The sequence below is a fragment of the Monodelphis domestica genome, chromosome 4 (genome assembly GCF_027887165.1).
Source record: "Monodelphis domestica isolate mMonDom1 chromosome 4, mMonDom1.pri, whole genome shotgun sequence".
NCBI classification, from domain to species: domain Eukaryota; kingdom Metazoa; phylum Chordata; class Mammalia; order Didelphimorphia; family Didelphidae; genus Monodelphis; species Monodelphis domestica.
This window is the reverse complement of record NC_077230.1, coordinates 429,393,588-429,417,266: the sequence shown is the minus strand read 5'-3', so window position 1 is coordinate 429,417,266 and position 23,679 is coordinate 429,393,588. Positions and strand designations below refer to the sequence as shown.

General features: G+C 39.4%; 1 protein-coding gene across 1 annotated transcript in view; it reads left to right on the top strand.

Moving 5' to 3' along the window:
- The window catches only part of LOC130459020 (carcinoembryonic antigen-related cell adhesion molecule 5-like), a 63,919-nt gene extending 40,240 nt beyond the window's left edge, over positions 1–23,679 (top strand). The window contains exons 5-6 of the mRNA XM_056826235.1: positions 17,217–17,492; positions 17,873–23,679. Of these exons, the coding sequence (XP_056682213.1) occupies positions 17,217–17,492; positions 17,873–18,201 (605 nt within the window). The 3' untranslated portion in view covers positions 18,202–23,679. The remainder of the gene's footprint in view (positions 1–17,216; positions 17,493–17,872) is intronic.

Genomic DNA, 23,679 nt, shown 5'->3' with positions numbered 1-23,679 from the left:
ATTCCTAGGTATTTTATTTTGTCTAAGGTGATTTTGAATGGGATTTCTCTTTCTAGTTCTTGCTGCTGAGCTGTGTTGGAGATATATAGAAAAGCTGATGATTTATGTGGGTTTATTTTGTATCCTGCAACTTTGCTAAAGTTGTTGATTATTTCAATTAGCTTTTTGGTTGAATCTCTAGGATTCTTTAAGTAGACCATCATGTCATCCGCAAAGAGTGATAACTTGGTCTCCTCCTTGCCTATTTTGATGCCTTCAATTCCTTTATCTTCTCTAATTGCTACTGCTAGTGTTTCTAGTACAATGTCAAATAGTAGAGGTGATAATGGGCATCTTTGTTTCACTCCTGATCTTATTGGGAATGCATCTAGTTTATCCCCATTGCAGATGATATTAGCTGTTGGTTTTAGATATATACTGTTTATTATTTTTAGGAATGACCCTTCTATTCCTATGCTTTCTAGTGTTTTTAATAGGAATGGGTGTTGTATTTTATCAAAGGCTTTTTCTGCATCTATTGAGATAATCATGTGGTTCTTGCTAGTTTGCTTGTTGATGTGGTCAATTATGTGGATGGTTTTCCTAATGTTGAACCAGCCCTGCATCCCTGGTATGAATCCTACTTGATCATGGTGAATGATCCTTCTGATCACTTGCTGGAGTCTTTTTGCTAGTATCCTATTTAAGATTTTTGCATCTATATTCATTAGGGAGATTGGCCTATAGTTTTCTTTCTCTGTTTTTGACCTGCCTGGTTTTGGAATCAGTACCATGTTTGTGTCGTAAAAGGAGTTTGGTAGAACTCCCTCTTTGCTTATTATGTCAAATAGTTTGTGTAGTATTGGGATTAACTGTTCTCTGAATGTTTGATAGAATTCACAGGTGAATCCATCAGGCCCTGGGGATTTTTTCTTAGGAAGTTCTTTGATGGCTTGTTGGATTTCAATTTCTGATATGGGATTATTTAGGAATTCTATTTCCTCTTCTGTTAGTCTAGGCAGTTTGTATTTTTGTATATATTCATCCATTTCTCCTAAATTGGTGTATTTATTGCCATATAATTGGGCAAAGTAATTTCTAATGATTGCCTTAATTTCCTCTTCATCAGAGGTGCTGTCCCCCTTTTCATCTTTAATGCTGTGAATTTGCTTTTCTTCCTTTCTTTTTTTAATTAGATTGACCAGTACCTTGTCTATTTTGTTTGTTTTTTCAAAGTACCAGCTTCTTGTCTCATTTATTAAATCAATAGTTCTATCACTTTCGATTTTATTAATTTCTCCCTTAATTTTTAGGATTTCTAATTTGGTTTTCTGCTGGGGGTTTTTAATTTGATCGCTTTCCAGTTTTTTCATTTGCATTTCCAATTGATTGATCTCTGCTCTCCCTTGTTTGTTAATATAAGCATTCAGGGATATGAATTTACCTCTGATTACTGCTTTGGCTGCATCCCAAAAGGTTTGAAAGGATGTTTCGCCATTGTCATTTTCCTCGATGAAATTATTAATTGTTTCTCTGATTTCTTCTTTAACTAAATGGTTTTGGAGTATCATATTGTTTAATTTCCAATTGGTTTTAGATTTGGTTTTCCATGTACCATTACTAATCATTATTTTTATTGCCTTGTGATCTGAGAAGGCTGCATTCATTATTTCTGCTTTTCTGCATTTGTGTGCTATGTTTCTGTGACCTAATGTATGGTCAATTTTTGTGAATGTGCCATGTGGTGCTGAGAAGAAGGTGTATTCCTCTTTATCCCTATTTATTTTTCTCCATATGTCTATTAATTCTAATTTTTCTAAGATTTCATTCACTTCTTTTACCTCTTTCTTATTTATTTTTTGATTTGATTTATCTAAATTTGATAATGGTTGGTTTAAGTCTCCCACTAGTATGGTTTTATTGTCTATTTCTTCCTTCAATTCTCCTAGTTTCTCCATTAGAAATTTGGGTGCTATATTATTTGGTGCATACATATTGATTAATGATATTTCCTCATTGTCTATAGTCCCTTTTAACAAAATATAATTACCTTCCCTATCCCTTTTGATCAGGTCTATTTTTGCATTGGCTTTATCGGATATCATGATTACCACTCCTGCCTTCTTTCTATCAGTTGAAGCCCAGAAGGTCTTACTCCATCCTTTAATTCTGACCTTGTGGGTGTCAACCCGCCTCATGTGTGTTTCTTGAAGACAACATATGGTAGGGTTTTGGATTCTAATCCATTCTGCTATTCGTCTACGTTTTATGGGTGAGTTCATCCCATTCACGTTCAAAGTTATGATTGTCATTTGTGGACTCCCTGGCATTTTGATTGCCTTCCCTAATTCTAACCTATTCTTCTTCGTCTCTACCTTTTAGTCCAGTGATTTACTTTGAAACAGTCCCCCTTGTCCCCTCCCTTGATGTTTCCCTTTTTAGTCCCTCCCTTTTTGTTCCCTCCCCTTCCCCCCTCTCTTTCCCTCCCTCTTTGTTCTCTCTCTCCCCCTCCCCCCCTTGGTTTTCCCTTCTCCTTACCCTTGTTGGGTAAGATAGAATTCAAGATCCCAATGGATCTGGATATTTTTCCCTCTCAGAGTTGATTTCCCTGAGATTGAGGTTTAAGTAAATCCCCCGCCCCCTCTCTTCCTCTCCTTCTTATAGGAGTTTTCTTCCCCTCCCCTTCCCATATGAATCTTTGTGTGAGAATGATTATTCTATTTGGTCTTTCTTTACCCCCTATTTATACATTACATTTTCCCCACATATTAGTATACATAGGTTGATATAAATGTAGTCCTTATAGAAGAGAGTTTGAGTAAAAGAAGAAGATAACATTTTCCCCTTTCCTTAATATTTACCTTTTCAGGTATTCCTTGCTCTTTGATTTTCGGTATCAAACTTTCCACAGAGCTCTGGTCTTTTCTTTGCAAAAAGTTGGAAGTCTTCTATTTTGTTGAATGCCCATACTTTCCCTTGGAAGTATGTAGTCAGTTTTGCTGGGTAGCTGATTCTTGGTTGGAGACCCAGCTCTCTTGCCTTTCTGAAGATCATGTTCCATGCCTTACGATCATTCAGAGTAGAACTTGCAAGGTCTTGTGTGACCCTGATTGGCATTCCTTTATATCTAAATTGTCTTTTTCTGGCTTCCTGTAGGATTTTTTCTTTTGTTTGATAGCTTTGGAATTTGGCAATTACATTCCTGGGAGTTGTCTTTTGGGGGTTTAGTGTAGAAGGTGTTCTGTGAGCTCTGTCAGTGGCTGTATTGCCCCCTTGTTCTAGAATCTCTGGGCAATTTTCTTTGATTATATCTTGTATCACCATGTCCAGTTTGGTGTTTATTTCTGGCTTTTCTGGGAGTCCAATTATTCTTAAATTATCCCTTCTCCCCCTATTTTCCAGATCTATCACCTTGTCGGTGAGATATTTTATGTTCTCTTCTAATTTCTTGGTATTTTGGCTTTGCTTTATTGATTCTTGCTCTTTTACACGATCGTTGTCTTCCAGCTGCCTGATTCTGGCCTTTAAAGCCTGGTTTTCTTTTACAGTTTGGTCAAACTGGTTTTGTAGATGCGTGAATTTCTTTTGCATTATTTCCAACTTTTCCTCCCAGAAGGCTTCCATCTTTTTGGTCATTTCTGATTCAAATTCTTCATAGGTTTGTGGAGAGTTTCCATTTCCTTTGGAAGGTTTTGGAGCATTTTCTTTTATATTATCTTCTATCTGCTCTGTATTTTGTATTTTGGCTCCATAGAATGTGTCCAAAGTCGCCCCTTTCTTCTTATTTTTCTTGGTATTTTGGGGCTTCTGTGCTTCTGTGGAGTTTTCCATCTCTGAATGTGGAGGATTGGCTTTTCTTGTCTCTGTCTGGTGTTCAGAGGCTTTAGTCCTGGGCAGATGGTTCTATGACTTTCCCTGGGTTAAACTGAATATGCCTCACTGGAACTGGAATGGAAGGGTCGGACCAAGTTGCTTTCAGGAAGTTGCCTTCAGAATTGCTGGCAGTGAGGCTGTTTCGTCGGCCTGCGGGGGGATGGGCTGCAGCTAACCCAAGCTCCGAGAGCAAGGACTTTCACTGAGACTTGGATAGCAGGATCCAGCCCGTGAGGCTGTCTTGCCCGCCCTGAGGGTTGCTGTTGTTTTGACCAGCTCTCTGCAGCAGAAGCCCCAGGCAGTAACTTTCACCGGGACTGTAGAAGGCCCTGAGGGTTCTGCTCTCTGAGCCCAGCCGGCAGGGCTGTGGCTTCTGCCTTGGACTCTGCGCTCCTACCCCTGAGGTCCGAGGGATCTCGGGTTCTGGCTTTTGAGGGGAGCCGTACCTTTTGAACCGGGTCCAGGTCCAGGAGGAGGGTTCCCAGGGTCTGTGCTGTTGATCGTTTTGAATTTCGGCGCCTTAGGAGCTTATAGTTTGAGATCGGTTGGGAAGGTTTTTCCGGAGATCTGAACTTGAGCTTTCTCTAAGCCGCCATCTTAACCGGAAGTCTCCATTTCTGTATCTTTTCCAAATTTGGAGGCATGGACTTCCAAGGGCCAGGTTCCTCCTTTACCTAACTTATGAAAGGCACCTGGGATTCTTCCCTCCCAGTCCTAGAGAGAAAGCCTTGCCCTATTCTGAGCCACAGAGTGGCAAGAGCCATCCAGCCCAATCTGGCCAAGTCAGACTTGCAGAAGAGGACTTGTTTCCCAGGAGTCATATTCTCACCCATACTTCACCACCTTGTTTTTGGCACTGTATGTGAGATGTGGGTGTCTTCCTTTGGTGAGTTTTCCTGCTACTAAGGAATCTCAATAAAGAGAAATCAGAAACACATGAAGAGTTTATGAATTAGGAGAAGTCTGAAATAGACTAATAAGGCACCTCTCCATGCCAGTCATCTAGTGCTAAAGTTGCTGGATCATGCAGGAATTGGAACACTGAGGAAGCATTTCCTTCCGAGAATGGTGGTAATTCTCTAGTTCTCAGGTCTCTCCCACAGCTTTCTCCTTTTAATGGTTTCTCTTTTTCTCACAACAAGATGAAAGGGCTCAGTGAATAGAGGGGACAGGCCTGGAGTCAGAAGGACCTAGCTTCAAATCTGTCCTTAGTCACTTTGTATCTCTGTTACCCTGGGCATTCCACTTACCCCCAAATCCCAAGCCCTTATGCTATTCTGCTTTAGAAACAATATTTAATATATATTCTAAAACAGAATTTAAGGGATTTTTTTTAATGTGAGACCCCTGGGCCCCAGAGCAAGAAATGAGGAAGAGGATGATGTGCACTTCCTCTACCCACTTTACAAGACAGATATTCTACATTTGCTCTTTTTCTCCATAAAAATTTTTCCAGGGTCAAGATGGTTTTTTTTGTTAACTCCTTTTGCCCCTTTAGGATTGGTATTCTTGCATGTTGGTGGTCATTGGTTTCTTAGCTTCTGTCTCAAGGGCTTTGCCTTGTGAGTATCTTTCGTTCCCTTTCTGAGGATTGAATGAGGGCAGGTAGATCTCTGTTGTTTTTTTTTATGTGTAGTTCCTGCTTCAAAGCATTTTTTCCTAAGGCTATCTTCCTCAGCTGTTGCTTCATGTATTTTCAACTGCAACATGGGTTTTGCACTAAGTTCATCATCCTCAACTCTGCTTTGGCTACCCTTTTGGCTGCCCCTTTGCTTCCCCTGCTGCAAGGACTGTGTTATTTAGCTTTGAGTCTCACTGCCAAGGCCAGCCACAGCCCTCAGGGGTATTCTGTGGTGCTCTCAGTCTTCCCCTGAGACTTTGGAAATTCTCCTGGCCCTGGCATTAACTGTGGTTCAGTATTTGATGTGGGGGAAAGTGTGGTCAACTAGTGCTTTGATTTGAGCAGTTTCTTTTCTTTATGGCATAGGAATCCTCACTCACTGCCTACCTTTCACACTGTGACCAGTGGGAGAGTGCCTTTATTTCTCTGGTTCTGATTTTTGTACTTTTGAGATGCTTTGTTTTTTGTTTTTTTTTAACCCTTACCTTCCGTCTTGGAGTCAATACTGTGTATTGGCTCCAAGGCAGAAGAGTGGTAAGGGCTAGGCAATGGGGGTCAAGTGACTTGCCCAGGGTCACACAGCTGGGAAGAGTCTGAGGCCAGATTTGAACCTAGGACCTCCCGTCTCTAGGCATGGCTCTCAATTCACTGAGCTACCCAGCTGCCCCCTTGAGATGCTTTGTAATGATTGGTTAGAAGGAGATTCAGAGAAGCTCCTGCTATGCTGCCATCTTGGCTCTTCCCCTGTTGGTTTCTAACTGCTTCCCCTCTGGTTCTCCTGGTCATTCCCACTTCAATGGCTCACCTATTGAGATCAGCTTTATCCCTTACCCCCAGGGAATTGACCTAAACTGAGTAATCTTCTATGCACAGAGAAATGAAATGATACTAATTACAAGAGTTTCCAGATGCCCAGCATTTTAAAGTCTACTAAGCAATATAGCATCTCATTGTGTTCTGTAACAGTTAAAAGAGTGGTCTGGTATAAACTGTGGCAGTTAAAAGAGTGGTTGGCTTAAATTGTGACCGCAGAAAATATGGTTTCAGTACAGTGTCTTGATTTAAATCAAATATAAAGTGGTCGCCAGGGAAAAATTCCCATATATGAAATATACCCAAGTTAGCTGGGTTTTATAGAGATTTTAATTAATACAAATGAGGAATTAAAGAAAGGGAGAGAGAGAGAGAGAGAGAGAGAGAGAGAAAGGAAATAATGAGAAAAAGGCTAGGCCAGCTTAGGCTAACCTTAAGAGAGATCAGTCAGTCTTTTATCAACTCACCACAAGATCTGTCCAAAGCAAGATTTTAGTGTTCAGAGAGACAACAGTTCAGCTTCAGCTAGCTCAATCAAGTTCAGCCACCATTCAGCCTTTCCCAGTTCAATCTCTCCAGCTGATTCCTTCCAGCTGAATTTCCCCAGAGCCCTTTCTGAGCTCCTTTTAAAAGCGAATTTTCTTCTATGTCACCTCCCCTATGTTCTTACAACTACTAATCACTGTAGACGATTTAAAAAGGACAGACCATTCTTAATTCACACCTGAGTAGACTAAACTTTGAGTAATTCACACCTGAGTAAGTTCTCACCTCTTTGCTCCTTGCAAGTTTACAAGTTGTTTGACCTTTATAGGTATTTAGCACCTTTTTGAATTAGATCTAAAAATAGGCACAGCTTAAGGGTTTTTGCCTTACTATAAGAATGGGTTAAGTACTTTTCATTGTTCAGCAAGGAGTTTACAACTTTATCTTCCCCTAAGGCATGCTTAAGTATGGGTGAAGTAGAGTTCCCACTTCCTGATCTAAGTCCCTTCATTGTTTAAAATGGGGAATGGTCTTAACCAAGTGTTCTGAAGTAGGGTCTGAGAATTTTTAAGATTCACAATCCCCCCTGATGATCACTGGGTGACTAGTCTCCCCATTGATCATTTAACATAATCATCTTGTAGTCCTAAATGCACTTCTAACTATAGATATATACAATATTCAATTTTCTGAGAGGAAATTAGAGTAGTAAGGGAGGAAATAGAAAGAAAGAAAGCAAAACCAATGTTTTGCTAGGCACAATGACAGAAAGCCAAATTAGGGGCAGTCCCTTTTGTCATAAATGTGTACATTTACAATAAATGTTCAATTAAATTTTAGTTCAATCAACCATATCCAAAGTTCATTCTTGATCTTCTTGATGTAATAATGTATGTTTTTGCATCTTTCTGCAACAGTTCATTCCCTGGATTTAGGAGTTAGCAAGCTTCTTATTGAAGATCTTTTCTAGAACAAAAATCAAAATCTTGGTTTTAAATTAAAATACAGTTCCAAAGCACAAGCATTATCTTCATTTGAATGATAAGGCTGATATGTAGTACTGGATGAATGCCAAGCCCTCCTCCCTCCTTCCCCATCTCCCACATTACTAATCCTATTCTTATCAGTCCACTGGTACATGCATGCATGCATGCATGCATTCATTCATTCATTCATTCATTCATTCATCTAACTGACCTGGGCCACAACTGGCCATTCACCTCTATCCCACAATATTTTTCACCCACTTTCTCAGCAAAAAGTCCCTAGGCTATGGACTTGAGATACAGGAAAATGACTCAGTCCCTGCCCCCCTTCCAGGAGTATGTCCCAAACTAGAGGAACCAAAGGAAGAAAATGACTGAGACAGCCAGTATTGTTCAGAATCACAAAATTTCCCTTTCAGAAAAGGAAAAATTGTTGTTCAGTTATTTCGGACATGTCTGTGTCTTCATGACCCTATTTGGTGTTTCTTACCAAAAGTTATGAAGTGTTTTGTTATTCCCTTCTTCAGCTTATTTTACTGATGAGAAAACTGAAGCAAACAGGGTTGATTGTGTACTGAGCTTGCCAGGTGTAATGAAGGTTGTTGGTTAAGCACAAAGCATTAGCAATCATGAGAATAATCTGTGATGTGATGCCAGGACCATTATCATTTTGATTATGTGATCTGGGATATCCAATCTTAGGAATTACCTCATTAAGAAGGGCTTTTATAACTTTCTGCCTTTTTTGTTCTTCTGGGCAATGCCTCCAACTATTCAATAAAGGCAACTACAAAAAATTAGGACCCTGTATCTTAAACCTTTTGCAAGATTGTAGGTAGATGATTCTATTTGCCAATTTATCCCAGGACCTCAATGGAATGGAAATCTCAAACTTCCTTCCAAACTCCAAATTCTTTATATTTTTACTTATAACAGTTTTTTAAAATTTTGCATTCCCACCCTCCTACCTGGTCCTGACCCATTGTGAAGACAAAAAATGTGATGTCCTTTGTACATATGAAATTATGTAAAACATATGTACATATTATCCACTTTGTAACAACAACACAAAAGCCAAGAAAAAAGAAATTGAAAGAAGTATTGTTTATACAACATTTAGACACCATCAGATCTTTCTCTGGAGGTAGAGAGTATATTTCTTCATCATAAATCCTTTGAAAATGTCTTAGATCAATGTATTGATCAGGATAGCTAAGTCATCAGTCTCTTGTGAAAGATAGGATTAACTCTCCTCTTGTCTATTTTTTTTATCTTTTAAAAAAAGTTGCTTTATTTAACTTAACGAAATAGCACCATATGGAAATTATTTCCATTCAAACATGTTTTTATATTTTTCTACATAATATTTACAAACATGATTTGTAGCCAGTTCTGGAGTAAAACATAACTTGAGTGTGGCGAATGTAAATATTTAGGATTTAAGTCTTATAGCTACTGAAATATTTCATGGAGTTATATTTTAAATTTTATATAGTCAATTTAGAACATTATTTCTTGGTTACAAGAATCATATCCTTTCCCTCTTTCTACTTCCTCCACCCCTTCCTGTAGCTGAAATGCAATTTCACTGTGTTTTATATGTGTTCTTAATCAGAACCTATTCCCATATTGTTGATGTTTGCACTAGGGTGATCATTTAGAGTCTACATGCCCAATCATATCCCCTTCCATCAATGTAAAGAAACAATTCTTTTTCTTCTGTGTTTCTGCTCCCACAGTTTTTCCTTCGAATATGGATAGTTTTCTTCCTCATAGATCCCTCCGAGTTGATCAGGATCACTGCATTTGGAACTAATGGAGAAGTCTATTACATTTGATTGTACCACAGTGTATCAGTCTCTGTGTAAAATGTTCTCCTGCTTCTGCTCCTTTCACTCTGCATCAATTCCTGGAGGTCATTCCAGTTCCCATTGAATTCCTCCAGTGTATTATTCCTTTGATCACAATAGTATTCCATCATCAACATATACCACAATTTTTTCAGCCATTCCCCAATTGAAGGGCATCCCCTCATTTTCAAATTTTTTGCCACCACAAAGAGTGCAGCTATGAATATTCTTGTACAAATTTTTTTTTTCCATATTATCTCTTTGGGGTATAAACCCAGCAGTGTTATGGCTGGATCAAAGGGCTGACTGTTTTTTAGTGTCCTTTCTGCATATTTCCAAATTGACCTCCAGAACACTTGGATCAATTCACAACACCACCAGCAGGGCATTAATGTTCCAATTTTGCCACATCCCCTGCAACATTCATTACTTTCCTTTGCTGTCATGTTAGCCAATCTGCTAGGTGTGAGGTGATACCTCAGAGTTGTTTTGATTTGCATCTCTCTGATTATAAGAGATTTAGAACACTTTTTTTCCTGTGTTTATTAATAGTTTTTATTTTTTATATGAAAATTGCCTATTCATGTCCCTTGCCCATTGATCAATTGGAGAATGGCATGGTTTTTTTGTACAACTTATTTAGCTCTTTATAAATTTGTGTAATTAGATCTTTGTCAGAGGATTTTGTTATGAAGATTTATTCCCCCAATTTGTTGCTTCCATTCTAATTTTGGTTACATTGGTTTTGTTGGCACAAAACCTTTTTAGTATAATATAATAAAAATTATTTACTTTCCATTTGTGATTCTTTCTAACTCTTGCTTTGTCTTAAAATCTTTGCTTTCCCAAAGATCTGATATATACATACTATTTTGTGTTCACCTAATTTACTTATATTTTCCTTCTTTTAACATTCATGTCATTCACCCATTCTGAATTTTCTTGTTTATGGTTTGAGATGTTGATCCACACCCAATCACTCCCATATTGTCTTCCAATTTTCCCAGCCATTTTTGTCAAAAAATGGATTTTGGTCCTCAAAGCTGGGATCTTTGGGTTTATCATAGACAGTCTTGCTGAGGTCCCTTACCCCAAGTCTATTCCACTGATTCTCCTTTCTGTCTCTTAGCCAGTACCATTTTGCTTTGATGACCCCTGATTTATAGTATTGTTTGAGATCTGCTACTTCTAGGACATCTTCCTCCACATTTTTTTTTTCATTATTTCCCTGGATATCCTTGATCTTTGGTTCTTCCAAACGAACTTTGTGATGTTTTTTCTACTTCAATAAGCAACTTTGGGTAGTTCCATGGGTATGGCACTAAATAAGTTTGGGTAGGATTGTCATTTTTATTATGTTAACTCATCCTACTCATGAGCAGTTAATGTTCTTCCAATTATTTAGATCTAGTTTTAATTTTGTGGTAATTGTTTTGTAGTTGTGTTCATATAGTTCTTGTGTTTGCTTTGGCAGATAGATTCCTACATATTTTATATTGTGTAGGGTGATTTTAAATGGAATTTCTCTTTCTTATTCTTGCTGTTGAGATGTATTGGAAATATATAGAAATGCTGATAACATATGTGGGTTTATTTTGTATCATGTAACTTGGGTAAAATGGTTGATTATTCCCACTAGCCTTTTAATTGATTCTCTATGATACTTTAAGTAGACCATCATATCATCTGCAAAGAGAGATAGCTTGATCTCCTCATTGCCTATTTTAATGCCTTCAATGTCTTTTTCTTCTCTAATTGCTACTGCTAGTGTTTCTAGTACAATGTTAAATAGTAGAGGTGATAATGGGCATACTTATTTCACTTGTGCTCTTATTGGGAATACATCTAGTTTATCTCCATTGCAGATGATGTTGGCTAATGGTTTTAGATATATACTGTTTATTATTTTTAGGAAAGGCCCTTCTATTCCTATACTTTCTAGTGCTTTCAGTTGGAATGAGTGTTGTATTTAGTCAAAGGCTTTTTCTGCATCTGTTGTGATAATCATGTGATTTTTGTTGGTTTGCTTGTTGATATGGTCAATTATGTGGATGATTTTCCTAATATTAATCTGGTATGAATCCCAACTGATCATAATGAATAACCCTCAGGATCAGTTGCTGGAGTCTTTTTGCTAGTATTCTATTTAAGACCTTTGCATCTATGTCCATGAAGGAGATTAGTCTATAGTTTTCTTTCTCTGTTTTTGATGTGCCTGGCTTTGGAATCAGTACCATAATTGTGTCATAAATGGAATTTGGTACAACTCCCTGTTTGTTTATTACATCAAATATTTTGTATAATATTGGGATTAGTTGTTCGTTGTATGTTTGATATAACACACTTATAGAACCATCAGGCCCTGTGGATTTTTTCTTAGGGACATTTGTGATGCCTTGTTCAATTTCTATTTCTAATACAGGGTTATTTAAGTATTCCAATTCTTTTTCTGTTTTTGCTTTCACTGGCTTTGGTATCAAAAATATATTTGGATCACAAAAGGAATTTGGTGGGATTCTTTCTTTACCTATTTTTGAAAATTCTTCCCTTCCATCTTGGAATCAATTCTGAGTATTGGTTCAAAGTAAGTTGAGAAGTAAAGGCTAGAAAAAGGGGGATAATGACATGCCCGTGGTCACACATCCAAAGTATCTGAGGCCAGATGTGAACCCTGGTCCTCCTGAATCTAGGCCCTGCTATCTACTGATCACCCCATAGCCCTCATTGCCTAGATTTTTAAGATTGTTTAAATAGCATTGAGATTCATTGTTCCTTCAGTGTGGTAATTCACTGGTATATCAATCTGATCCTGGGGACTTTTTCATAGAGAACTCATTTGTGGTTTCTTCAATGTCTTTTTCTAAGATTGAGTTGTTTAAATATTCTATTTATAATTCTGTTAATCTGAGCAATTAATCTTTTTTGTAAGTATTCATCTATTTTACTTACATTTCAATTTTGCTGGCACATGATTGCTCAAAATAAGTGCTCAAAATTTCCTTAATTTCAACTTCATTGCTAACTCATTCATCCTTTTCATTTTTGCTATTGGTTATAATGTTTTCTTCTATCTTTAATCAAATTAACCAATGCTTCATCTATTTAATTGTATTTATATTTTAAAAACCAGATCCTAGTATTATTTAATTCTGTTTTTTATTTTCTTTTGATTTTATTAAACTCTCTTTTTGATTTTCAAGATTTCCTGTTTAATTGGACATTTCCTGATCTTTCCAGGGAACTGAAGTCAGTTGTATCCAGAGACAGCCCTAGAGAGTTTAAGATGCCCTAGATCACATTATGTGTCAACTGCTACTCTGAAACTTTTTGTACTAATGAGTCCTTCCTGTACTGGTAGTTCCACCTAGTGGACAGAAGGAGACCAATAGCAAGAGAGGAATATCTGAGGCCAGGGATGATTGAGCCAGCCTGATTTCCATCTGATTATAGAGGGGCAAATGTTGGAGCCCTTCCTCACCCAAGAAAGGATTGGGTTGGATGTGAGCCTGTTTATGCGTCTCATAACTGTTGCAGAGTCAGTCCAGGAATCCTCTTCAGATCAGTTTTGCAAAGCATCCCAAATCATTTTTGGAAGAGAAATGAGAAGGGAGTCAAGTCCATTAAAACTGTTTGCTGTTTGGCCTGTGTAGTCAAGGAAAACCCATAGACCAGTTTCCTTGAGATACAGCTTGCTGAAAACTCTCCTCCATCTCTCTTTATCTCTAGACTACCCTATCCCTGATCCCTTTGCTGCCTCTCCATTCTTTTCGGCTCTGTCTTCTTAAATCTTATTTCCTTAATTTTGGGGCTACATCAATCTAGGTCTACCACATCTTCTAAAAACAGAAAAGTAAAGACTTTTTGCTTGAGAAAGAAGTTGGGAAAAAAAGAGGTACAATGAATAACCCTGAAAAGAACAATGAGATCCATATCAGTAAATATTGTGTGAAAGGCAAGCTTGGGGAAGGGAGGGAGACCAGGGGCCTAGAGAAGGTCAAGAAATAGAGGAATCATCTTCATTTTTCTCCCACATTTCTGGAGGCAGACTAGGAGAAATAAGAGTCAGAGGCCACACAATCCTACTCGCCTATCTTTCTAACAAAATATAGTAGAGTTCTCAATTAGTCACCAGGATTCCAATCATAATCCCTGCCCCTTCTGAAAAAGAAGCCATTACCTCCTCTGAAGAGCTGATCTGCAGGGGCAGCTGGGTAACTCAGCGAATTGAGAGCCTGGCTGTGGATCAGGAAATCTTGGGTTCAAATCTTGCCTCAGACACTTCTTAGCTGTGTGACCTTGAGCTAGTTACTTAACCCCCATTGCCTGGCCCTTCTGCCTTGGAAACAATACAGAGTATTGATTCTAATGCAGGAGGTAAGGGTTTTAAAAAAAAGAGTTGTTCTGTGATAGACAAGAGATAAAAGGGTACCAGAATGTTGCTGTAAGGAGAAAAGATACTGACACATTAGGAAATAGTCCCTCCCTGATCAATGTAACCACTGAGCATCCCCTGGCAGGGGAATCAAACCCATTATAACTTGACCAGTCTTTGGAGACATGTCTCCCCTCCTCCTCAAGTCTTTTCTTCTTTGGGCTAAGCATCTCTAGTGCCCTTAATTGGCCCTTCAATAAAATATGTGTGTGCTCATGTCTCTTCTCTATGACTCTCTATTGCCCACAGACTATCCTTGAGTGTTCTTGTTCTGGCATTAAACCTTAGCCCTTCACAAAATGGCAGCAGGCATTACAGATACTTCTGGCCATGCATTGTGTGCTCAGACAGCCTGAGTCTACATTTGGTACCCAGTCTCACACTCTGACTTTCCTTCCTCTGAACCTTTGTTTGGGCTCTTCTTGGGATTTATACACAGCTTTTATATATGGTCTCATTTCATCCAACAACACTAAGAGGGAGAGATTATTTTACCCATTTAACAAATCAGGAGACTGAGACACAGATAGGGACTTGCTAGTAAGTCGCACAACCAGTAACATTTTGAGACAGAATTTGAACTCAGGTCTTTCTCACTCTTAGTCCAACACTAGTCACTATGTCATGTCAGTCACTGGATCCATTGATGCTGCCAAAACACCTTCCAAAAAGTCCTACCATGACCTTCATGCTCAGGAGCATGCTCACTGTTTCTTCATATTCTCCCCCCACTACAAAAGGTGGCAAGCTGACCTCAGATTTGTCACTGTCCTGGTCAGTCTCACTTGGCTTTACTGGATACAAATGGGAGGCTCATTCTACCTCACCTTAAACTTCCCAGTGGAGACCCAGGGATGGAGTGCAAGCTCTACCAAAATAACAAGGAGAAAGGTCAAGGAAGCTGAAATATTTCTCACTTATACCTGTAAAATTGGAAATTAATTTTAAGACAGCTGGCCATGGATGACCCAGGAAGGAAGCCTGTTGATGATCCTGGATGTGCCCCAGGGATTGCTCTGGCACACTGTGAATCTTAAAAATTCTCAGACCCTACTTCATAACACTTGGTTAAGACCATTCCCCATTTTAACAATGAAGGGACTTAGTCAGGAATGTGAGAACTCTACTCCACCCATACTTAAGCATATTTTAGAGGAAGATAAAGTTGTAAACTCTTTACTGAACAATAAATAAGTACTTAACTCATACTTATAGTGAAACAAAAGCCTTAAGCTAAGTCCATTTTTAGGAAGGTGCTAAGTACCTATGAAGGTCAGGCAACTTGCCAACTTGTAAGGGACAAGCCTTAACAAAAGAGGTATGAGGTTTTAGTCTACTCAGGTGTGAATTAAGAATGGTTTGTCCTTTGGAAAATGTCTACTGTGATTGGTAGATGTGAGAACTTAGGGGAGGTGACATAGGAGAAAATTCTCTTTAAAAGGAAATCAGAAGCTGAGAGAAAAACTCTCTCTGAGGACCTCTCTCTGAAGAGGTTTCATATGGCCAAAGATGAATGGGAAAGGCTTGGTGGCTGAACTTAGATGGAGATTGAGCTGGCCAAAGGTGAACTGGTATCTCTCTGAACACTAGAGTCTTGCTTGGGACAAATCTTGTGGTGAGTGTAAAGATTAAAATTTAGGGGAGATGGGGAGACTGAGGCAGGTAGAAATTAGTTTCTCTCTGCAAGAAGTATTATATTTTTTAGAGGTTTATTAAAGGATTAAAGGTTAAAGAATATACAAGTAAGAAACATGTGCCTAGGCCAGAAGCCTAGACAAAATAACCTCACATCACGCAAGAGACGCTCCTGCTGCAAAACGGAAGTCCAAAAGCCCCAAGCCCCCCTCAAAAGCTTTTGAATCAGCTTAAATCCCTTCTCGATCTCGGCCCAGGTGAGATTACAAGGCATTCTGGGGAAGTGGAGCAAAGGCTCGTGGGGATTGTAGTCCTGTATTTGAGTCTATTTTTTACATGAGTGATAAAAGACTGACTGATCTCTCTCTTAAGGCTTAAAAGCCTAGGCTGGCCTAAGCTGGCCTATCTCTTTTCTCATTGTTTCCTCTTATTCTCTCTCTTTCATTAATTCCTTATTTGTATTAATTAAAATCTCCATAAAACCCAGCTGACTTGGTTATATTTAATATGTGGGAATTTTTCCCGGGTGACCACTATATTTTTGATTTGAAAACATATCTTTGAGGTCACAGTTTAAGGCAACCACTCTTTTATCTGTAACAGTTTATGCCAAACTCCTTTAATTATTACAACACATACCTCTCTCAGTGAGGTATTTTAACTTCCAACTAGAGATCAGGAAAGGTCTCTCCTTGGACCATAAAGGCTCAGGGAAATTTAGTCCCCATTAGCTTAGATTCCCAGCATAAAACCTCATCTGAGCTTGAAGATCACCTTCAACATTCTCATTCTCATCCTGTAGGGCAGGAAACACCAAAGGAAAGTAAAGATCCCAAAGTAGGGAATTCTAGAATCTTCTGTAAAGGGTATGGACATCCTGGGGGCAAATCATGTCCTATGCTCTAGAGATGCTATTGTGGGTTCAATATATCCAGACTTGAAACAGGTCTCACCTGACTCCCAGCCAGAGGCTCATCCTTTTGTATCCTGATAAGAACTGATCTATTCCCACTCTCTGCCTTTCCTTTTCTTTCCTCGACAGAGTTAAAGTAATGTTTCCCTTTCTGAGACCAATCTCCCCATGGCCTGACTTTAGTCTATCCACACCACCGGCTCCCAATATCCTTATCAAGCTGTCAAGGTAAGGGACCCTGGCTTCTGGAAGTCCAGGCCAAGGAATCATAAACTCTTGGTGGTTCTGCCAAGTTAGAAAGGCCTCAAATCCAAGCCCAGGTGCTGGACGAAGTGGTCTATCATCCCCAGACCAGCTTGCCTCAGCCCATCAAGACTGAGCACCAGGGGCTTGGACTCCATGTGAATGTCTTTGTCAGTCACAGAACTGAAGAAGAACTTTTCTTAAGGACTGGAGGAGATGAGATCTGCACCATAGAAAGGGGTGTCTTTGCCTTTGAAATCACAGGTTTTTAGTCTCTGGCCCCAGCCTTGCCAAGGTCTTAGACAGGCCACTTCCAAACCACTTATAAGGTTATAAGATAAGAAAAAGTACGAATACAGTCATTTTCTGTCTATTCCCTGCACAGCACCACTGTCCAAACCTACCATCATCACCTCCAACAATACTGCAGTGGAGACCAAGGACTTCTCAATGACATGCAATGCTACGGGTCAAATTCACGCTTACCGGTGGTTCATAAATGGACTTGACCTAGGTGGTAACAGGATACAGCTGTCGCCGGATAAGAGGACACTCACTATCCTCAGTCTCAGAAGAACGGAAAACAAAGGGCCCTATGTGTGTGAAATCGAGAACCCATTGTTTAGGAAAAGGAGTAATCCATTCACACTGAATGTTACCTGTGAGTATATTGCTTCTTCCTATATGGTGCCTTCTTATAGCCTGGTGGTGTGTTCCCAGAGGCCCAGGCTAATTCAGTCCCTTCTCTGAGAGCTAAAGAGGTAGGCTCTGAGGTTCCCAACCCCCTTCATCTTTAGGGAGCCCAAACTGGCCTTGCCATATGTTCTGGTTGAGGGTGGCCAGCCAGGGTGCTGAACTGGAGAAAGCCCTAAGATCTTCCAAGTTCAGATCCACACTGGAAAAGTAGAAGATGAGTTGTGAATTTCCCAGCTCAAAGGAGGATCAGGGAGACACAGTGGTTCTTGGTGATGGGTTATAGACTAGGAGATGCCCCCTTATTTCTGCCATAATCTCAATATGGAATCCTTTTCTTTCTTCCAGATGGACCAGATAACGCCACAATTGTACATTCAGCCAATGAGTACCCTACTGGGGCAAATATTACCTTGAGCTGTGTTGCTGATTCTAACCCAGCAGCACAATTCACTTGGTTACACAATGGACAACCTGTCAGCAACTCAGCCACATTTTCTGTTATTGCATCCCTGAATCATGCTGGCACTTATACCTGTACTGCATCTAACTCATTCACTGGTTTGACGCGTACTGCAACCAAGAATATTATAATCTATGGTGAGTATCTGGATTGGGCCCCCAACTTTGTGTGGGGCTCTCTCTTTCCCTGGCATGACAGAAATAGACAAAAGTGACACTCTCCCCCCCCCCTGGTCCCATGGCACAGTGCATTGTGGTAGAAAGAGCCCTGAGCTCAGAATCATAAAACTTGGATAGAATCCTTTCTTTTCTGTCTACTCTCTGTGTAGTAAATGACTCCTCCTTTTGAGGCCTCAGTTTCTTTATCTGGAAAAATGAATTACATTTTCTCTGTATATAATAGCATTCTATGAGTAAAGGTCCTTTTTATATGGTAGGTATAAAAAGCATGTGAGTTGTCTTCATCATCCTTGTTATTGATATTGTATTATTCTCTTCTGTCCTAGTGATATACAACCTTCTTCATCTCCCAAATTCTAGGACCGCAGGTTCAATGACTGCCCAATACTCTTTCCTTCAATCCCTTTCCCTTGGTGCTGTGGAACCACGGAATATTTCTAGTCTTGGTTGGAGTATAAGCTATGGTCATGCAATGGGGCTGGCCTTGATTCCCCTTGGTAGGGAAATTCTGGAGATGGAAAGGAAGATATAAACTTTGTCTCCTTTCACACAAAGAGATTCACCATTGGACATATATTTTCCTCTTTGTGGCATTAAATGCCACATGGAAGCATGTCTCTTGTGAGGCCTGGTTCTGATCTATTGGCTTTAGCATTCAGTAGCTGGATCCACTGTAGAATTCCTGCTGCCCAATTAATTCACTGGTCTGACTTTCCTATGTACAGATGACAGACCCTCCATTCCCATAATCACATTAATGTACAGCAGGACCAGAGAGAGATCATCTCTGGCCTTAGTTTCCTTTTATTTCATGTAGTTTTATTGTTACAAACCTTAGGGGTATCCCAACTTCCTGTCCCTGCCTCTAGGAATGTTCTGAATGGAGAGCAGGGGGGAGAGATAGAATTGTGAAGTGGGGAAGTGACCTTGGGGAAGTCAGACACCAACAGGATATACTTTAGAGCTGGAATGATTTTTTATTGGCCTCAATCTGTACATGGGGATGATGAAAGCACACATTTTAAATGATCATATAATTATCTGTTTGTCATTTTCTTTTGTTAACTATTTTCCAATTACCTTTTCCCCTGGTTCATACAGCACCTGAGAATGTTGCAGGCTATGTATTTGACACCCATGGTTGAAAAGAGCTTTTTCTTAATTTATTTCTTTCCAATTAACTAAAATCTATTTTCCGTCCCCCTTCTACCTTCTACCAGTAATGAAAACTAAAATCTTTGGGACAGGTATGAGTTGTGCCTGCCTGTAGCCACAAATTAATATATTCCTAGGTGGACACCTGAGAAGGAGAGTTAGAAACTGAGAGAAAATGGGTGAAGGGGATATAGAGAAAGAGGAAATAGAACAAAGGAAGAGAGACTCAGAGACAAGGCTTCAAGAGCTTGGGATCCAGCCTGTGTGCTCCTCTGATGGTGGTAGAGAGAAAGAGAGAGTGAACTATATATGTCCTCAATCTTTTATTGGAGGATCAAGGAATGGGGAATGGAGGTAGCTAATGATCATTTTACAAGGCACAAGACTTAACATTGGTTCAACTGACTACCACAAGATCAAATAGGAGGGGTTTATTCAAACATGTGACCTGGTATGGAATCTGGTCAGACAAGGTGTGAACTAGGACCCTATGGCAGCTTACCTGGGAATTCTTCTTATTTTTGGACTGTAGATTTGGAGAGTAGTCAGAATTAATACAGTACCTATTAAATGCAATGATCAAGACTAATAAGCCTATGAATCCAGTACATGAGCACATAAGTTGCAATATTTACATATTAATAATTGTTTCAAGATTAAAATACATGTATGATGCCGCATGGACAATCAAGGAAAACTAATTTCAGAGCTCAAAAAATATGTGTTGCAACTTACACCCTCAGTCCATCCCATTTCTGAAGAGAGGCAGCTGATTTCATAGGAAGTCTATAGCTTTTTGTAGAAACTGAGTAACTTATTTCATCATGGGTCTTCTGCAGTCCTGGTTGGTCAGTGCAGTGATGAGAGGTCCCATGGGTTTCCAAGTTGTTTGCCTTCAGAACAATGTGGGTATTGTATATATTATCTCTTGGTTCTACTCACTTCATTCTGTATCAGTTCAGATAAATCTTCTGAAGTTTCTTTTCTTGAACTCATTCTGTTCAATGTTTCTATGAGTGACTTGGATCAAATGAAATAATATCTGTAAAGAGTTTTGTAAATCATGACCATTAATGTTCTACTAATTCTACAGACAAGCAGAAGGCATAAATTTGAAACTGGAAAGAAAAAAAGAAATAATGAGAAAATTGGCAGGATAGGGATTGTTGAAACAGGTAGTATGCAGAAGTAGTTTAGGATGCTGGCACAGTAGACATAATGTGATAAGATGATTGTCATTGGGGATTGATATCAGGTCCTATCCTTGAGTAGAAAAAGTCCAAAACACAAAAAAGCATCGGCCTCGATGGGACAGTGACTGGTACCTATGCCATAGAAAAGAGTTGAAGTAATGGGGTATGGTTGATTTAAAAAAGGGGAAATTGGAGACAGACTATTAATGCCAATTTGGATTGCATAAAGAGATGTTGGGGATTATTGAGAGATCCACAAACTTATTATAAGTGGGAAAGGTAACAGGGTAGTTGAAAAAGCATAATGCATACTTTTTTTAACCCTTCCCTTTTAGCCATAGAATACATACTGTGCAATGGAGGTTAAATGAGTGGCCTAGGGTTATATATCTTTGAATTATTTGAGGTCAGATTTCATCCCAGAACCTCTGATCTCTAGGCCTGGCTCTTAATCCACTGAGCTACACAACTACCACAACCACCAATGCAGTCTTAAGAGAAGCATGTCCATTTCCAAGAATAAGGAGAAAGATGCCCTTCTGTACTATCAGATGGCACTTGGATTATTGTATTTGGTTCTAGATGACTATTTACAAGTGGCAACAGTGAACTGGGGAATGTTCAGCCAGATTGGTGAGGAGTCTGGAGTCTCTGAAGATCAATTGAGGGAACTACATATTAGAATAATGCCTGGGACTTCTACTGAGTCACAATAGAGGGCTGCTAAAGAGTTGTAAGAAAGAAAGACTGCAACATTATCAAAGCAGGGATAATTAACATTTATTTTATGTAGCACACAAGGTTATCCTCAAGAAAAAGGTTGGGGATGTAATATGGAGGCCTCGAAGGAGCAGAAGTTCAGACCTCTGAATACCCTTCCTAATGGATCACAAACTGAATGCTCCCAGGGGATTGAAAATCAAACTTAACAACAAGTCTGAGCCAAGGAACCATCCTGCTGGACTTAATTCAAAAGGTACACCCCCCTCCCCCCATAAAGCCAGAATCTGAGAACACTCAGGGTTAAGGGGAAGACTGAAGGAAGGTCCCAGGACCCATCCGCCCACCCACCCAGAGTGCTGAGATTCCAATGGCAGCGGGAACTTCTGGGTGGTCAAAGGTGCTGGTCTGAAAGGCATAACTTGCAAGCAGAGCTGTGCCAAGTTCAGAGTGTCCAACACAGATGTCGGGGAAGGAGCTAGAGAGGGAGCATAGACCTGGCAGCCTTGTCAGAGTGGTGGAGATCCTCCATATTTGCTCCAGCCTTCCAGGAACTTTTGGACTCAGAGCACACCCACCCCAACTAAGCTGAACTTAATCTCATCAAAAGACTCCAGAGTTCAGGGAAACCCAAGCTCCATATCCATCCTCATTGACTGCTGGACTTTAATGCAATCAAAAGCCTCCAGAAGTCAGGGAAGCTCAAACCCCACCAGAGGCTACACTGAGAGATCTCCTATTAAAGCTCCAAGAGGGGAGACTGACTGAAGCCCCCAAAACCAAAAAAAAAAAATGAGAGGAGTAAGAGCACAGACAAATATGGGGAGTAAAGAAGGGGTGAATTTCAGCAAACAACAGATAAAGAAGAAAGAAACTACAATAGACAGCTTCTACTCAGCAAATGGAACAGAGGGGGAGAGATCAGCAAACGATAAATCAGAAATCCCAGTGAATTGGATACAGGCTGTGGAAGAATTCAAAACAAAATCAAAAGAAGCTGAAGACAACTGGGAAAATAACTGAAAAATTAAGATAAGTCATCTGGAAACAGAGGCACTTGAACTAAAATGAGAAAATAGTGTCTTGAAAGCCAAAATCAACCAGCTGGAAAATGAGGCAAAGGAGATGAAAGATGAGGCAAAGAAGATGAAAGATGGGACAAAGGAGAAGAAAGACAAGGTAAAGAGGATGAAAGAAGACCTTCAAAGAAAATCAGATCAGAAGGAAAAGGAGGACCAAAAAGCCAGGGATGAAATTCAGTCTTTAAGAATCAGAATACAACAACTGGAATTAAGTGAACTCACAAGGAAACAGGACACTATAAAACTAAACAAAAAGAATGAAAAAATTGAGGAAAATATGAAGCCTCTCATTCACAAAACAGACAATTTAGAAAATCGTTTGAGAAGAGATAATTTAAGAATCATTGGTCTACCAGAAGACCATGAGAAAAGAAAAAGCCCGGACATAAAGCTACAGGAAATTATTCAGGAAAACTGTCACAATATCCTAGAACAAGAGGGGAAAGTGGAGATAGAAAGAATCCACAGATCACCTCCTGTATTTAAACCCAAACTGATAACACCCAGGAATGTTATAGCCAAATTTAAAAACTATCAATCAGACTAAAGAAAAGATATTACAAGCTGCCAAGATGACGCCATTCAGGTACAATGGAAACACAGTGAGGATAACACAAGATCTGGTTACATCCACACTGAAGGACTGAAAGGCATGGAATATGATATTCTGGAAAGCAAAGAACTCTGGAACTAGGTCTACAACCAAGAATCAAATACCCATCAAAACTGACTATATTCTAACAGCGGAAAGTATGGTCATTCAACACAATAGAGGAATTCCAAGCATTTGTAAAGAAAAGATCAGACCTGAACAGAAAATTTTATGTCCAAGCATAGAACTCAAGAGAATCATCAAAAGGTAATTAAAAAAGAGGGGGAAAAGAAAAACAAAAAAAAAAAGAAGAAAAACATGTTTAAGAGACTCAATAAGTTAAAATTATATGTATCCCTATAAGAAAGAGAGGTCATTGGTAACTCTTAAAAACTGTTGCTATCACCTGGGCAGCTAGTAGAATTACACTTAGAGGGAACAGTGACAAACTGTATAGGATGAAAGGACAAGACACAATAGGTATATAGATATATGCATGCATAAATACATATACGTGTGTGTGTGTGTGTATACAACCAGACCTAAAAAAAATAGGTTAATACTAAAAGAAACAGGAAAAGAAACAAATGGGGGTAAATTTATATGTCACAAAGAAGCTCATGGCAGGAGGGTAGAGAACATCGATACACTGGAAGGGTAAAGAGGGTGGAGATAGGAATTACTCATCGCTTATGTGCTTTGAAACTGACCTAAAGAGGGAGGAATAATCCAATTCATTGAGGCAGAGAATAGATTTGCGCCCTATATGGA